Below are 18939 nucleotides of genomic sequence, written 5' to 3' on the forward strand. Positions count from 1 at the left end.
GCTCAAACGAACTAGGTGTGAAAACTACTATTCTGACTGCTCTTTGTACTTGTTTCTCTCATTTTCTACCCTTCCTCTTGTGCTTCTTTCAGAGAGAGAGAGAGAGAGAAATAAATAAAAGTGTGAGCACAAAAAGCAGTCAGGCATCTAGAGGGGCAACTGTATTTGGGGTCCAATGAATGTGTCTCTTCTGATTTTGACACTTCCTGGTGTGGCGCAATGTCTCTGAGTGCAGCCGGCAGCTAGAATATGTGTGTGCGTGTGTGTGCGTGTGCGCGTGCAAAGGCACATGTGTAAGTGTGAGCGACAGCCACAGTGAAAGGAGACCAGGAGACAGACGCTTCAACAGAAACATACACCAGATAGAGAAAAGAGTGCGAAGAGTGTGTGACTGAGAGAGAGGGAGAAAGAGAGTGTGTGAAGGAGAGTGAGAAAGACATGAAGAGAGGACTGGAGAAATAAAATTCTCTTTGGTTTATGACTCTGCTTAGACCAGGACTGTAAGAACATTGAACTTCCTGAGAGAGAGAAAGAGAGAGAGAGAGAGGGGAAGAAAGGAGAGGGGGAGAGGAATGTGGGGGTTTGGTTATAGGATTAAGGATCTCGAAGACTGAATGGGAAGCGGATCACATGTAGAAGTCTGCGAGGATCTGGAGGACTGAACGCTGTTATCCTCCCTCTCTTTCCAAGGGGTAGAGAGCAGGATGGTGCTTCGACCCTTCTCTTCATGTATTGTTGTTTTCCTCACCACGAGGACTTTCTGACTGCATGAGTTTGTGTGATTGGTTACTGTTGTTTGAGTGACGGCCAAGGCTCCGTATGGAGCAGGAGGTAGGAGCGGGTCCGTGCGAAAGGGAAGAGGTCACGACCTCTCTGGCCTCCACATCTGCTTCTTCATCGAACTCTGACCTCCCCTCCATCCCCCTGCCAGAGGGGGAGAGAGCCGTGATGGGTCGCCGACACAGCAGCAGGACTTTTAAAGGGTTACGGCTGTTTGGAAGGAGGTGAGTCAGACATACACCTGATGAGTTGAGCTCTGTACATACAAAGGCACATGTGTGAGTTTGTGTATGTGTAGGTGGGTGTAGAGAAAGAATGTGTGTTTATGAGACATTGTGGAGTGCATTTTACTCAGCTCTGTGGTCATGTTTCCATAGAGTGTTTCGATCTCAAACCTGAGCCCTGTACTGTTTGTAATAACAACACATCATGTTCGTAACACCATTCATTTAATGCTCGGTGACAGTTTGCCTGTGAGTGTGTGTTCTAGTGTACTATGAAGCTGCAGTATGAATGTAAGTTAGGCCACGGTGCTATTGTCATTCATGTATGATGGTTGAATTACAGACATTGTTTTATGACTTTCATTTTGACACTGAATCAGTAGGGATTGTGTTTATGTTCTAGTCAGTGTAAAAACAGTGGAAGAGTATGGAATGTCCTCATTTAAATGGCAAAATAAACATCTCTGCTGGAGGCCTAAAGACACATGTTGTCTCTAACCCCAAAGAAATCAGAGGTGTGACACTACCACCCTCTCTATTTGTCATCTGCTTTTTCCTCTCCATCAAACACTTTCAAAAAGCAAATAGCACATGAAAACATAATGGACTGCTTGCTGACTGAGAGAGAGTTGGGGTAAACATTCCATTCAACAAACTTAGTAAATGTTTTTCAAGTAAAGAATAATCTAAAGTAAGCCGGTCATTATCACAAAATATGTGCAATGCAGAACAGAGTTGTCTTGTGTCACTCCTGATGTTTATTTTATTTATTTATTTTTTTGCAATAATGACTGGCTGACTATGGATTATCCTGCTTATTATCCAGTTGTTTTACAAATAAATAATTAAGTTAGCATGAAATAATTGTTTGAGTTGAAATTACATTATCATGTGAGAAGAATGAGATGGTGGAGTCTCCAGAAACAGGTGAAGTCTACCTCCGGTTCTGTAAGGTGTTTATATTGTGAAAATTACTGCCTGACTGCTCATTATCAGGCTTATTACAAGAGGGAGACTCCACCATCTCATTCTTCTCACATGATAATTGCCAAATAAATAAATAAATTGGCAATATATGGAATATTGATTTGGGTTCTATTAGCTTTCTTGTAGAGATCGCAGCGTGATACGAAAAGTAGGTAAGATGACTTTAATACGCTTATGACAGGTCTGATCGCTGGATGACGTGATTTGCCAATCAGAATCTAGTATTCCAGAGAGCCGATAAGATACAGATAATGATATAAAAAAAGAACTAAGGATTCAACCCATCAGTGATGTCTAGAAGTCATCATTAGTGACATCATCGATTGTAGCACATTGAGAGGATCTGATTGACTATTTTGTTACACTATTAATGTCAGCTTTGTGAGGTTTGACTGAAGCCCTTCCAGCATGATGACGTTTTCATCTCCTCTATTCTTTCTCTCTCTTTCTCAGCTCTGCATGTGTTCACACTGATGAAACAGCTTCTACTGTATACCTTTGTGAGTGTGTGAGCGTGTTGAGCTTATTAATTGATGCATAAGGATGATCAGAGGTGTGAGAAGAGGATTGTCAGTCAGACTGAATTATTAACTTCCACTGGTAGAGCTCTGTTTCTGTGTGTCTGTGTGGGATCAGTTACTGCTCAACACAGGAATAATTAAGACTACAGCCACCAGAGCAAGTCTTTTGTGTGTGAAACTGTGCATCGTTTCACAACATGGTATGTGAGGTTATGCTGCAGAAATGTAAATTCAGCTTAAAAATGGTGATCTTTTATTTTTTCACATCCTATGCTCTTTCTCTCTCTCTCTCTCTCTCTCTCTCTCTCTCTCTCTCCCTCCCTCTAACACACACACCTGAGTATCTGTCATTCTGTCTGTTGACATTTCCTTGCCTTAGTAAACAATCCTAGAATAATGAGTTATGGAACCCCTCCTTCTGTTTGATTGTTTTTGTTTATTCTTTTATTGAATACACAGTTGTGTTTACATCTAGAGCCTCTGTGACATCAGAGATGATTTGGTGTGTGTGTGAAGTTTAGTTTAAAGGGTTAAAGGGTATTATGATCATGCATCTCTCTGCAGTAAAATACTGAGTTCCTCTGTGTCACCATAGCAACCATGTGTCAGTCTGGCAGAACCCAGCGGAGACTCGTTCATCATGTCAGACACCAGCTATCTGGGTCAACTGTATACACACACACACACACAAGGGTCCACATATAACCCCATGATTAATGACAAGTGAGGCATGTGATGGGAACTTTTGACAGCACTGACATGTGTTGTGTGTGTGTTTAATGGAGGGTGCCGGGGAATTTCTACCTGTCTGATCTGATGTCTTCTGAGTCTTCTCTTGCATTACATATGAACACCTTTTTCTTCTAGTGAGCGTGAATGTGTTAAAGCTGTTCCATTGAGTGAGGATGAAAGAAAGAGAGATAGATGGGCAAGGTAAGCCTGATAGCTGTCATATGTATGCATGTGTGTGTCGGAGTCTGGTTATGTATGAGCATATTTCCTTCATTCAATTAGCATGCTGCTACACTGTAAACTGGATTTACCAGAACTTCTGGCATAAGGTCAGATTTACTGCTTCTGTAGTAATGCTCCAGCTTTGGATTTGTGTATAGGAGCAGATCCCAGATCAGTGCACAAACATGCCTCTAGTTTTTTTATCCCCAAAATCTTTAATAACTGCTGATTCTTCATGCTTGGAGGAAGCTTTGGGTGATGGTTGGTATACATGTTTACATACATGCAGATGTAAATTGCACAGTATTTAAATGCGCGCGCACACACACACACACGTTGGTGCATTATGAGGACTCTCCATAGACATAATGATTTTTATACTGTACAAGCTATAGATTCTATCCCCTAACCCTTCCTCTAAACATAACCCTCACAAAAAACTTTCTGCAGTTTTACATTTTCAATAAAACATCATTTAGTATGTTTTTTTTTTTTTAAGCGATTCAAATTATGGGGACACTAAAAATGTCCTCATGAACCACATTTATAGCATAATACCCTTGTAATTACCAGTTTGTAACCTAAAAAAATGTCCTTGTAAACCAGCCAAACTCACCCTAAAATTCCCTAAATTTTCATTACGTGTGTACAGAATACATAACCAAAGCAACACTGCAGCGTCTTGCGCCTGTGAACAAGAAAAATTAATGGCACCAGTTTAAACCGTTTTGTGTTTTCTACTTTTGAGCAAAGAGATTCTCCACCAGAGATATATTATCAGATGGCAATGTTTAGTTAGCTGCTGTCAACAGAGATGCTGTGTTTTGTTTATGCCCGTCTAAGCAGCTGCTGTTAAACAGTGCACGCGCTCTCTTTGGACTGTAGAGAGAATATAGCTTGCTAACAAATAATCATATTTTCCCTAGTGCAGTGGTTCTCAAACTGGGTGCCACGGCACCCTGGGGTGCCGCCAGGATTGGCTATGTGTGCCGCGAAATTTCTGCTCAGTTTAGTATTTTAATAGCCACCAGTTAAGTGTACCGGCAGTACCGAGTACTGACTCAGTTCCGTACCCGTACGCTGTTTGTCTACAGCCGGAAGCTTTTAAAGTGCTCACATGCGTAGGTGCGTGCGTGCGCTCTCTATAGAGTGCTCGTTTCTCGTGGTGAATGCAGCTGCGCGCATGAACATTTAAATGCGCCTCTTGACACGATATCAATGTAAACAATGTATTACGGGAGTGTTAACAGATGAGACAAAAATCTGCGGCATCTTGACACGATATTAATGTACAGTATTACGTGATGTAGACAGGACAAAAATCTTATATCAATGTATCCAATCTGTGCAATGTGAAGATGCAGCCTAATAGACATGCTGCAGCTGTTATACCTATCGTTAATATTAATCAAACAACAATATTGACAATAAAAAGAGAAAAGCACTCACCATCCTTGGTTGGATAACTTCAGAAGCTTTAAGCCCAATAACTTTCAATAACAAGTCTGCTTTTCAGTCAAACTATGACTGTATTGAATCTTTATTATTTTTATTATTATTATTAAATTTGTATTTTTTATCCTTTTTCTCTCCAATTTGGCATGCCCAGTTCCCATTACTACTTACTAGGTCCTCATAGTGGCGTGGTTACTCACCTCAGTCCAGGCGGCAGAGGACAAGTCTCAGTTGCCTCCACTTCTGAGACGTCAATCCGCGCATCTTATCATGTGGCTTGTTGTGCATGACACCGCGGAGACTCGCGGCATGTGGAGGCTCATGCTGCTCTCCACGATCCACGCACAACTTACTACACATCCCATTGAGGACGAGAACCAGAGGTTACCCCATGTGACTCTACCCTCCCTAGCAACCATGCAAATTTGGTTGCCTAGGAGACTTTGAACTCGTGACTCCAGTGGCGGTAGCTCAGCGAGTATTGATGCTGACTACCACCACTGGAGTCATGAGTTCAAAGTCTCCTAAGCAACCAAATTTGCCTGGTTGCTAGGGAGGGTAGAGTCACATGGGGTAACCTCTGTGACTCTGTAACCTCTGTGACTCCAGGCCCCCGTATTGAATCTTTATTAATGTATATCTAATAATCATACAGTAAATTTAACTTGTTCTATTTTTCTTTGAAATACTTTTTTAATGTTTTATATCACAATTGTTAAATGATTAATTGCTGCTGTTCCTAAAAAACTTAAACTTAAAGCACTGTTGTCTCTGTTCTCTATTTTATTACTCTATTTTGTTACTAGTTCTTGAATAATTACTTCAAAAACTTGAAGCAGTGTTTAGGAGAAACACTTGACGGCTCCATTATTTTAATTTAATTTGTTAGTATTTATATCAGTACTAAACTTTTTAAAACTGAGTGTTTTCAGTCGCATATTTGTTTATTTATTTTTTCAGTGGTTGGGGTGCCATGGGGCGAAAACACTATAAAGGGGTGCACAGTTTAAAAATGTTTGGCAACCACTGCCCAAGTATAAACCAAGTGCAAGTTATGAGGAAACACACCATCCCTGTAGTAGTACTGTTAATGCATATGTTAAAGTTGTTTAAGCTTAAAGGAATAGTTCACCCAAAAATGAATATTCTGTCATAATTTAATGTCACTCATGTGGTTCCAGACTCATATGACTTTCTTTGTTCTGCAGTACACAAAAGGAAATAATTGAATAAATTGTCCTGTGTGCTGAATTCAATGCAATGGCAGTACATAGTGACTCATTAGTGTTATCGATGTGTCACCATATTGCATTTCAGTGCTGTTTACTGTACTTTGATTTGATTTGAGGATAAATAACAACTTAAATTATGGTCTGTTCATAAAAAGTGATCGTACACTATCAGAAGACTTGGAATATGATGCACGAGTCGCATGGACTACTTTTATGACATTTTTCAGTGATTTATTAAGTGCTAAAGTGAGTCACTATGTACTGGCATTGTAGTTAATTCAGCCAATGGGATATTCATTAAAAAAATAAAATAAAATTGTGTTCTGCAGAAGAAAGAAAGTCATATGGGTTTGGAATGTGAGGTTGAGTACATAACATAATTTTCATTTCTGGGTGAGCTTTTCATGTAAAAGCGATGTAGTTTTTAAGTGACAATTGGGTGTTGCACTCTTTTTTCATTTAAGTTCTATCAACCCCTAACAGACCTCCCCATGCCCACCCTCAACCCAAACCTGCCAGATCCATCACCATCGCCCTTATTCTGCGACCTCATAATTTACAAATTAACCAATGCACACAGGTGATTTGTGTGTACATTACCAATACCAGAGAGAGACAGAGAGGGATGAATAATTGAGCATTGTGAAACAGATCAATCAGCATGTTTTCCACTCATCTATCTTCCTGTGCACTTCTACAGGGCCTCACTTTAACTTGTGTGTGTGTGTGTGAGCGAGGAGAAAAGAGGTGGGGAGGTAGGATGGACAAAAAGTGCACTTGAAGTCATTTTTGAGGCATTTAAGCTACAGACTCTTGTATTTGTATATGTTAGTCAGCATATTGAAATGCTCATCGGTTATTTAATGGATGATGAACTTGCAGCCGAAGAATTGCTGTAAACTTGAAGCATGCCGGATAGTACAGCTTCAGATTAAAGGAGAAAATGTGAAGAAAAAAAAAAGGAAAGAAGCAGACAGAGATGGTAGATATGACAGTGCAGACGTCAGCTTAAAACAGATCATTGTAATCTGTCCTTTCTCCTCTCTGTTTGCTGCTCTGTCTGTTTCTGAGTTTCACTGCATGATGGCCCATTCAGAATTGCAGCAGAACCAGCAGAACTGAGCATACATCTGTCAGCACCTCACGACCCGACTCTCTGCCAACTTTACACTGAGAGAGAGAGAGAGAGAGAGAGAGAGAGAGAGAGAGAGATTGAGATTGAGAGTGTGTAGGAGAGAGGAGGGAAGGGTTTTGTCAGTTCATTTGAGTCATTGTGTGTGCGTGAATGTGTTTTATGTCTATTAATAGCATGTTTTGCAGATGTGTGTCAGTGTGTATTGTGAGTATGTGTATAACAGATTTGTGTGCCTGATATGTGGTACAGCAGTTAGATGTCAAGTGTGTGGACACAGACACACACACACACACACACACACAGTTGCATTGGTTCCACAACAGCAGGTGGAGAGCAATGGAGTGAAACTAGGAAGGCAGTTGTAAAGAGTAGAGTGTTCTTCTGTCAGTGTCTGAAAGGAGGGCAGTGTGATATCAAAGGCATACAGCTCACATGGGCCATGTGGTAAAAAGTGGTACTGGTAACATAAATACTGGCACAGAACCTTAACCTTTGCAATAGTTCCCTATTAAAATGCCTACAAGTGAAGTATTTCCAATAGTCAGGGTTCAGCTTTTTGCCTTGCCTGTCAGTGGCTGGTAAATTGAAAATATTCTAGTCAGTTTCTCTGTGAAATGCCACCTCTCTCACAAAAACATTAAGATCCATTGTGGTTTTGTTCCTCATTTTCGTTTGATGAAATGTGTCGCCACATTTACATTCACATTTAGTAATTTAGACATTAAATTACGTTGTGTAATTCTTGAATTATTACATATTTTTAATAAATTATGATAGCAAACAAATTCTTTGAAAACAATTTTGTAACTTTCTTTTTTTAAATTAGCCTACATCATAACGAGCCAGCACTGATATTACTTTGGTAAAAATAAATTAATCTTCCACACATTCTTTGAGCTTGTAAAGAAGACTCTGTCTATTAGATTTTTTTTTCTAGACTTTGAAAACTTTCCAAGTCATTATTTTATGAAAAATTCATGTCGGTGCAGGACCGCTTATATAAGCAGATATGCAGGTCCATGCGGTACCGTTTCAGTTTCATTTTACTGTAATAAGAAAGGCTTAAACTTATGATTATAGTTTGCAGTTATGCTGATTTAACAAAACAGTTCAGAAATATGCTTGCTCTAGCCTTCGTTTAAATAATGATCAATATAAGTAATGCCGTCTGTAAATAAATCTTTGTAAATGACAATAAACTAGGGCTGTCAGTCGATTAAAATTTTTAATCAAATTAATTACATGGTATGCCGATTAATTAATCAAACTAATTGCAATTAATCACATGTACTGTATAAATATTTGCTGAGAAAACCCTCAAAAACAACAATTCAGTATATAATGATTAAATAATTATAAATAGTTGTATTTAAATATTTATAAATAAATATATGTATTATAAAAAATAATAATTCAGATTATTAAAATGCATTATTTTGGCAGACGAGTAAAGCATATACTGTACATGTAATTTAGGTGGATATTATTCATGCGTGACTCTTCATTAGTTTTGGATTAGTCCAATCTCATCCAATTTCATGTTGAAGTAATTAAGTATTCATGTACCATTACTCTAAAGTGTTACCTGCTTATTTGACATTATGGACACACAACCTCATTAATATTCATGAGTTTCGCTACTTTGTGACATCATCAACACCCCCCTTTCCCAAAAAAATTGTGCCCAGTACTTTTTCAAACAAAGTGAAGGCCATTGTGGCAGTGATATACTGTACAGTGTCATCAGCTGTTTTTTGTTTTGTTTTTGTTTTTTGGGATTTTTCCCCTTTTTCTCCCAATTTGGGATGCCCAATTCCCAATGTGCTTTTAAGTCCTCGTGGTCACGTAGTGATTCGCCTCAGTCGGAGGACATATCCCAGTTGCCTCCACGTCTGAGACCATCAACCCTCACATCTTATCACGTGGCTTGTTGAGCGCGTTGCCACGGAGACATAGCGCATGTGGAGACTTCACGCCATCCACCACGGCAACCACGCTCAACTCACCATGCGCCCCACCGAGAACGAACCACATTATTGCGACCACGAGGAGTTTACCCCGTGTGACTCTACCCTCCCTAGCAACCAGGCCAATTTGGTTGCTTAGGAGACCTGGCTGGAGTCACTCAGCACGCCCTGGGATTCGAACTAGTGAACTGCAGGGGTGGTAGCCAGCGTCACCACTGATCGGGTGGAAGTTAATAATAATAATAATAATAAGAAGAAGAAGAAGAAGAAGAATATAGAAAAACATTTGGTTTCAAGGATACACTCCCAACTACAAACTTTCCACTGAAGTTAGAGTTGTTAGAAGATGCACAGCAGTCACTTGACTTTTTTTCAGTAGACAGTCTTTCGGATTGCATTTGTTCACTTAATGTCAAATTAAAAAAATAAACAGCAAGAATGACATTCTTGCATTGTGATTTATGGGTGGGCGATATAGCCTACCTGGAGACACTTTAAACTGGTAGAAATGCCACTCGGCACAGCGTGGCAAGAAATGTGCACAGCATTCTATTCACGTACACGTAGGCCTACATGCTACATATTCAATTGGAGAAATGGAAAAGGAAGGCGGAGTGGCTGATTCCTCAAATCCCTGTGAGCGAGAAGATAAGTGGGAGATTGTGAAGAAAAAAGGTCAGCCTCCGTGGTGTGGAATTGGTTTGGCTTTATAAAAAGCTATAACGAAAAGAAAACAGCGATTTTCAAGGTTTGCATATTGCGTATATCGCTATGTATATTGCTAATATAGTGTATATCATAATATGTAAATATCCATGTGTGCGGCTTCTGTGCATCTCTCAGTAGTCATGGCTTAACATGAGACTGAGTTTTTCAGGCTCTGATCATTCATCTTGGCCGCCCAAGCGAAATTTCGGGCAACTGAAGCAAATTTAATGATGTTTATCTTGCTTTCTAAATATACTTTTCATCTGACAAGCGCAGCTGTGTTTCACATGAGTGTCGTGCACACTATCTGTGGAGCATGCAAGTGCGCTTGAGTCCAGCAGGTTTCTTGATGTTTTTGCACCAAAGACAGGAGAGGGCTGAGCATGATCACCCAAGTTACTCAATCCAGTTTCTCTCAATTTCAGTTTCTTTTTTTTCCTGCCCTAAGTGACCAGCCATCGAATTATAATGAGCCATCTGGAATAACATTTCCTGACGGCTCTTCGGTACTTACAGTTGTGTTGTATCCTCTTTTGTCTGAGCGTCCGTGCCACTCGATACAACCAATCCTTAATGAGTTCAAAATACAAATATGCTAGTGCAATGTCAGTGGCTAGAGGCGTTGACCATCAATCACTTTCACTTATTCAAACGCATGCCTAAGGGTCTCGTCTCATGCAGGGAATCCTCTAAGGGCTGGGGAAGCCGCCACCTCCCCCTCCCTTACATCATCCTGAGGTGGAGCTGACCTAGATGCCCCGGCTCTGCCTCCGCAGCCAGTGAATCGCAAACCACACACTGAGACACTTTGTTATGGGACCCATCCACACAAATTCCCTCAATAAAGCAGTCAATGCTGGCCAATTCATACCTAAGATTAGTGGATGGGTGAGGCGGGGACTAACTGCAGTCTTGCCACTATGCTTTTGAAATTGAATAGTGACCATCACTACAGGGTAATTTTGAATATACTCACAGGTATCCGGTACGTTTCTGCTCGATCGGGGGCGGCTTGTGGTGCGTAGGGGACCCGGACCAATGTCTCCACCTCCATCGTGGGGCAACGGTCCTGGAAATATCCGGGTTCCCCGCAGCTCCAGCAAACCGACCCAGACTTCACGCATGTTCTGGGCTACAGCCGACCCGTTGCAGGATGGCTTTCAAGTCCTTGTACACCAGGAGGTTGACCGCGGGAAGTTAATAGGCTGCGAGTTGGGCTTCCCCTGACAACAGCAGTAACACTGGGTGTGGCAGTGGGGCGTGGTCAAGCGCCCGTCCGGAGAGAGAGAGAAAGCGGTAAGGGCGCTTGCACCTGAGCTAAATTATGCCTAACACCTGTTTCTAATTCCAGTGAGCATGGGGAGAGTGGCATAAAAGCAGCCACACAACCAGCAGACGAGGGAGAGCCTGGGTCCAGAAAGTTATTACTGTGAAGCTGAAGAGATTATTATTGTGAAGCTAAGAATTTATTATTGCGAAGCTGCAGAGATTAGTGTGTGAAGCTGTGAGCGCTGAAGTGTGGTCATTAAAATCCTTACCTGTGAGTGGAGCAGCCTGCCTCCCGTGTCCTCCTTATCGACCGCCTTCACACTGGTGCCGAAACCCGGGATCCGAAGTTGGAAGTACGCCCCATGGAGCCCTTCACCCAGTTGGCCGAAGTCCTCCAGTCCCTTGCGGCCTGCATCAAACTCACCAGTGTGAAGGCGGTCCTGATCTCATTTTTGGGGTTGTATTAGCAGAGCGTGTATTTTGTGTGTATGTGAGGGAGTGGGAGAGAGAGGGTGTGTAAAGATATGTGTGTGCACTGTAAGTGAATGCAACTGAGGTTAGAGCTCAGAGTAGGCCTAACTGATAATAAAGGATAGAGTTCACATCTGCTTGTGTTTCTCTCCACACTACCAGCCAAAATTTTGGAAACACTTCACTGTTTGTTTCTTGATCTTAAAAACTTTTTTGATTTTAAATTTGTTTTGTAGACAAATGTAAATTGTGCCTGCACAAATACTACAACAACAATTTAATATCAGTTTATTTTGAGTTGGACCGGAGAGTCAAGGAAATGCAGCCTGCAAGTGCCCAGCATATATGGGGATATCTACTTTGAAGAAGCCAAAATCTGTAAGACTGGAAATAATAAAAAGTTTGTTCAAAATTTTGACTTGTATTGTAGATGTGTATGTCACACATCCTTGACATACATCCTACTCAAATCTAGAGGGTGTAGTTATGTCTGAACACACCTGTGTTGGTTTAAGCAGAGGATAGGAGTAGCTATGTTGTTAATGACAGTACATACAGTATCTGTATGACATGTTAGGAAATGCTTGAAAGAAACACATCTGGCCAAATCAATATAAAATTGTACATCCCCCCCCGGATTGCTAAATCATCTTTTGTACTGTAGTTAAGTACCCATGCCTGTCTTAAAGCATCTGTTCTGCTGACACAGTCCATATAACGGGGATATTGTATACTGTGTGTGTGTGTGTGTGTGTGTGTGTGTGTGTGTGTATTTAGCTTGCATCGGGATTAGACCGTGTGTGTCTGTCGTAATTAATTCTTTTGTTCCAAATTTTAACCCTTTCCCACTGAGAGTAGCAGCCATCTGCCACTGAAACAGCATCAGGTCCTATACCCCATCAGTACACCCATACACACGCGCACACGCATGCACGCACGCACGCGCACAATGATACAGTCAATAAGCTCAACAGCCACTATCCTCACCAGTCTAAATCTCCCCATCTCTGTCCATCCCTCTTTCTCTTCTCATTTTTGCTCTTGATCTCACTCTGATTCATGAAATAAGGGTCACCAGACATATAAGAGGACACTGTGAAAAAAGTGAGATAGGCCCATTGTCACAAGCACCAGAAATAATCAGATTCTTGAGGGCTCCCCTTTTACGCCCCCTTTATTTTTCACACTCAGATCTCATTATTGTCACTATTGGATATCTGTCTGTTGGATCACTATTGACTTCTATAAAGAGAAAGTGACAACTCTGTTGAAAAAGGAGATGGATAACAGAGAGGGGCAAAGTTTTAATAGTATTTTCCATGTTTAAAATCTCATCTCAAGGTACTGGCTAGCTAATAATCTGGACATTTAAGTATTATTTGTAAGATGATTGTGTTGATTGATGTAACCTGACTGTGTCAGGATAATCAATATGTGCCACTTCCTCTGAAGAGTGAGGGGTATTGTATTAATCAGACCTCCTGGAGGAATTTTTGCTGAAAGCTCTGATTGGCTACCAGCTATCACACCTGTCACAGGTAGAATCAGCTGAGCCATTGTGATTGCTTGAAAAAGACATGAATGATGCTGCTCAGCTGGATTGTCTCTAGAGTCTGTCTCTAGATGGTGCCAGTGAACATTAGACCGATGTGTGACTGAGGAGCTAAATGTGAGGTCTGTTTGCAAGATGTTGAGGTATGTTTGTGGGATGTATTTGTTGTCATTAATAAATTTGAGTACTGGGGTGATGGACTGGCATTCTATTACACAACATGATGTTCTGGGGTTCCACTACAGGCCACATACAAACTCTTGCAGTCAGGTTTCTCTTTTGAGGTTTTTGTTAGAAGTACTATGTTATATGGCCCCTGAGTATGTGTGTGCATGTAGGCATGTTTGTTTGTCTATGTATGCAATGTTGAAGCAGCAAAGGAGATGGTAATGTCCTTACTTTCACATGTGAGTGTCACATGATAAAAGCAGTTTATGAGAAACGTTGGTTTAGGAAAAGTGACAGTTCAGCCCATCGTGTCATGTGTGCATGCATGTGTGCATGTTCAGTGATCAATCTTTATGTTTGCCTTTAATAGTTAACCCAAAAATGTAAAATCATATCATAATTTATTCTCCCTCATCTCGTTCCAGACATATATTACTTTTTTCTTATGCGGAACACAAAAGAAAAAATATTATGAATATCCTGGTGCGTATTCTCAATACAATGGCTGTTGATAGGGACTCAATTTAAAGCTTAAAAAGCACCCCAAATATTTTTTTTCAGTGAATCTTCCATTGCACATCACATTCAAAATGACTTACATTTTGAGTTGTTTTTACCAAAACCTGTTGTAATGCTTCAGAAAACTTGGAATATGACGCACAAACCACATGGACAGTTGGTTACTTTTTTTAAACTTAAAAGTGAGGCATTATCAATTGCCATTGTATTGATAAAAATGGGACCAGGATTTTTTTTATTTTTTTTTTGTCCCCTTTCGTGTTCCACATAAGAAAGAAAGTCATACGGGAATGGCATAAGGGGAAGTAAATAATGACAGAATTTGTATTTTTGAGTGATTTGTCCCTTTAATTGTGTAATGTTTCAAGAGTACTCGTGGATAGAGACGGAATGTTGTCAATAAATGTATCTCTCTGGCTGTTTCTCAGTGTGCATTCTTTTTCGTTCTTACATTCATGTGTTCGACAAAATCATCCACCCCTGAAAAAAAGAATAATATTTTTAAAGCTGAATCTACAGTATACATCACTAGGGCTGCACCTAACAATTAATTTTTTATCGATTAATCTAACGACTAATTTGCCAATTATTCTAAAGATTTTTTATAATTATTACTTGATTAATATAGCAATTAATTAACCCAAAATAAATATAAAAATCTTGTCATTAATATTTCAATATTTTATTAAATCATCTTCTCTTAAACACAAACAAATGTACAAGAAACAAAGTGTGCACTGCAGGGCATTATTATGCAACAAAAAACAGTGTTACTATGAATGCAAATTTCCAACATTCTTTTGAATATCCATGTACTAAAATAAAATATTTGATGCCATGAGTGTACCTTCATTTACTATTAGTGTTATTTTGAATGGCCATGGAAAATGAAGTAATGTGATAACAATTTTACCTGGTCGCAAAAAGTAGTCCGTTAATTTACCTGATGAACTTTCACCTTTTGCTGACCCTTTATGCTTCGCAGAGCTAATGTGTGCTTCTAAATCACTTGTACCTTTATTAGCAACTGACACATAAGTGCCAGGTTTACATGTCGTACATTCTGCTTCCCACGGATCTCGACCTGGATGAAAGCACTGGAATTTTTTGTGCAAATCTTCTGTAAATTTGCACTTTAGTTTGGGCATTGTTTCCACTCAGCTGTTATTTGCTGCTACTGTCAAGCAACTGTTTGATGCTGAACCCAACAGCGGAGAGATTGACATGCAGCAATTTGGCCAAAAGTTGCTGCAAGCCTCTTATAATTGACCAATTGGTGTGCGAGAAGGTGGGACTTACAAAGAGTGGTTAAAGCAATGCAAATATACGCGCACACACAATGAAGTATTAGACCAGATGCACATCATAATGCAACTAAATTATGGAGCACAATACTTGTTGACCCCTCTCCAAACATAGCGCTTATGTTTGTGACCATAAAGCTCTATTTTGGTCTCGTCACTCCAAATTACAGTGTGCCAGAAGCTGTGAGGCGTGTCAAGGTGTTGTCGGGCATATTGTAACCGGGCTTTTTTGTGGCATTGGCTTCTTTCTGGCAACTCGACCATGCAGCTCATTTTTGTTCAAGTATCGTCGAAACAACCACACCATCTTTTTCCAGTGCAGCCTGTATTTCTCCTGAGGTTACCTGTGGGTTTTTCTTTGTATCCTGAACAATTCTTCTGGCAATTGTGGCTGAAATCTTTCTTGGTCTACCTGACCTTGGCTTGGTATCAAGAGATCCCCGAATTTTCCACTTCTTAATAAGTGATTGAACAGTACTGACTGGCATTTTCAAGGCTTTGAATATCTTTTTATATCCTTTTCCATCTTTATAAAGTTCCATTATCTTGTTACGCAGGTCTTTTGACAGTCATTTTCTACTCCCCATGGCTCAGTATCTAGCCTGCTCAGTGCATCCACGTGAGAGCTAACAAACTCATTGACTATTTATACACAGACACTAATTGCAATTTAAAAAGCCACAGGTGTGGGAAATTAACATTTAATTGCCATTTAAACCTGTGTGTGTGTAACAAGGCCAAACATTCAAGGGTATTTAAACTTTTGATCAGGGCCATTTGGGTGATTTCTGTTATCATTATGATTTAAAAAGGAGCCAAAAAACTATGTGATAATAAATGGCTTCATATAATCACTATCCTTAAATAAAAGACTATGCCAAAATGTCACAATTTCTGCCAGGGTATGCAAACTTTTGAGCACAACTGTATTATCCTAGTGCACTAAACATTACTCTTTGCTGCTATCAGAACTGGAGAACAGGTATACATGCTGGCAGAATGGAAACATACAGGGTATGTTGCATTTGCTTTTGAGGAACCATTGAATACAGTAGTGATTATACTGATAGAAGTTTAAATTCCATGTTTGTGAGTACCAAATAGGCATCATTGTCATGTTTGTGTGTTCAAATGTATTTATCTGCATGTTTTTCACTGGGGAGGAAATTTTAATTGTGAATGGTACAGTATGTATTTATAGTACAATTAATTCTTTTATCTCAGTAGATCTAGGAAAATTGGATTCCTTATAAAATGACCCCTGAAAATCTTTCTGATCTGTTAGGTAGTGCATAACACACTAAAAGGGTAGTGCACCTGTAATGACAGCAGCTGACCAGCAGATGCTTCCCTCTCCCAATATCTGCATCAAATTGCCACACAATGGTGCACCGAGGAGGAGAATGGCTGCTTAAATGATTGTCAGCGGCTATGACTGACAGCGAGAGTTAGGTGGTAGCAATGATGATTGTCAGGTAATGATGTGCTGTGACACCCAGACAGAAGCAGTGACAGTTGCCATGGAAGATGATGTCTGAGATGCCACAATCAATTCACATACAACATATAGCCAAAGTACTCTAATAGACGTTGCTTGTGTTCTCTGTTTGCATGGTGACTCACACTCCCTCTCATTCCTCCCACTCCTCCACTCGAGATGGAGCTCTAAATATAATCTCCTTGTCTGGTTTATAAAATGCTAATCTACAACCCTTGTGTCTCAATCTCTTCTGCCACCATGTCGGAGTAGTGTCTATTAAGTAGTGTAACACTGTCATAATTAGCAGCCAGAGAGACACTGAGCAGGACCTTTACCATATAAGACAGATGCACACATCATAGTTCATGTGACAGCTCTTTGATGAAGCATCTGTATAGAATAGACACCGTTTATGTGTGTGCACATACGTGTAGACCAGTGACGGGCCGTGCATTAAAAGTCTAGGCCTTCAGTGTGATTCATGCCATTAAGAAAACACAGTTTCACAATGAATAAGACACCCTGTGCCTTTGGGCATCATACATTATGTCGCAGCTAACTAATAATACCAATTGCCATTTTAAAAACACGTCCACGCATGAAAGCCAGAACTTGAAACGACATTTAATGCTCAAGCAAGCCTAATTTTAACTGCAGCATGACTGTTTTGTGAAATGAACGTCTCCCGAACAGATATTCAAAAATCATAATTTTTCATATGAATCTACCAAGGAGGTCTATAATACCTGGAAAAATCTATCTAATAATATTTGCAATTTAATTGTTGCTTGCAATAAATTTTGTTTTGTCAGGGTACACAGTTATTTTGCGTTCCATTCAAGTTAGATGTTGGATATTCCTACTTGATATCTCCGACCATAAATGCATTCCATTCCCCGATATTCGGAAGATGACATTTAAGGAAACAAAACTGCAATGCTCCCGTTCGCTTAGCAGGGGTTTGACTCTCATTAGAGATATCTCCTAGCAACCCAATTAATATATGTTAAATGTAACATTAACATTTGATAAACATTCGTACATTTGATAAATGTACGATTATCAAAACAGATTATAATGTTTTATACACCTGTTTCTACAGGCGTTTGTTAAACAAGCTTTAATATCATGTAATGTGGAAACAAACACATTTATCGATTTTACTTAATAAAGTGAATGTTTATCACTTACTTTGTATATCTCCCTGAGTGTGGACATGTTTGTGGGACATCATGCATCTGCATCTCGGTGAAATTGGAGTTGAGAATTTCTGCACGAGCCTACAAGTTGTAATTCTGACTTCAAGATGCATTCCATTGCACTTTTCCTAGTAGGAGGTTGTAAAATCCGACTTTCTGAGTTGAATGGAGCGCAGCACTACTTCTCAAAACTTGATCCGACACTGAATGCTCAAGCAGCCTAATTTACACTTAGAAAACTCATGATGTTGCTATGACAATGCAAAAAGCACTTACCAATTTGCTTGAAGTGAAAATCAGCCCTCCTTTCCTGATTAATAAATTAAGCAATCACACGATCATGCAGAACATTTCCTGTTTTTAAATCCATAAGGATCTCTTTCTCAGTGGCAATAGTGGCAGTGATGACAGTCGACTTGTCAGCAAGATCTTGTGCTCTTCGCTTTTAAATTCCATCACTTAAGGCTAGCTAGAAGGCCTCGACCTGGACATATCCTAAAGATCACACCCACCAAGAACAAATAAATCAATCTGACTGGCTGATGAATCTGACATTAGATGCGCATTCATTTGCACTGTTGAGGGATTCTGTGGAAATTCTGAAGGCCTGAGGGGGTGGAGCTCAGACTCGTGAAACAGTTGTCACGCTTCGCTTGTAAGCATCAAGGAATAAATTCTGACTGGATAAACTTTTCGTTTTTCTCTATTTGTTTGTAGATTAGTTAAGAGTGGAAAGTGATTAAAAATACATAGGCAAAAAGGTGATTGAGAATGAAAAGATGAAAAATATTTATTTATTTGGCATGTTAGGCCAGCAGAGAAGGCTTTGCTGGCCCTGAGAATTCGCCACTGGTATAGACAGAGGTAGGGTGAGTAAGTGTCTGTACGGATTCAGGTGTGGGGGAAGGAAATATATGTATGTGTTTCGTTTTCTTGTTTTTACCATGGTTTTCTGATGCCTGTTACCAGATCTCTCATAGTTTGTAGCATGCTTACTGTAACCCTTTTCTTTCT

General features: G+C 40.0%; 1 protein-coding gene across 1 annotated transcript in view; it reads left to right on the forward strand.

Moving 5' to 3' along the window:
• Positions 1 to 284: 284 nt before the first annotated feature.
• LOC127440018 (diacylglycerol kinase zeta-like) overlaps positions 285 to 18939 on the forward strand; it is a 111050-nt gene continuing 92395 nt past the window's right edge. The window contains exon 1 of the mRNA XM_051696860.1: positions 285 to 1004. Within this exon, the coding sequence (XP_051552820.1) occupies positions 820 to 1004 (185 nt within the window). The 5' untranslated portion in view covers positions 285 to 819. The remainder of the gene's footprint in view (positions 1005 to 18939) is intronic.

Source organism: Myxocyprinus asiaticus, chromosome 1, assembly GCF_019703515.2.
Source record: "Myxocyprinus asiaticus isolate MX2 ecotype Aquarium Trade chromosome 1, UBuf_Myxa_2, whole genome shotgun sequence".
In the NCBI taxonomy this organism is placed as follows: domain Eukaryota; kingdom Metazoa; phylum Chordata; class Actinopteri; order Cypriniformes; family Catostomidae; genus Myxocyprinus; species Myxocyprinus asiaticus.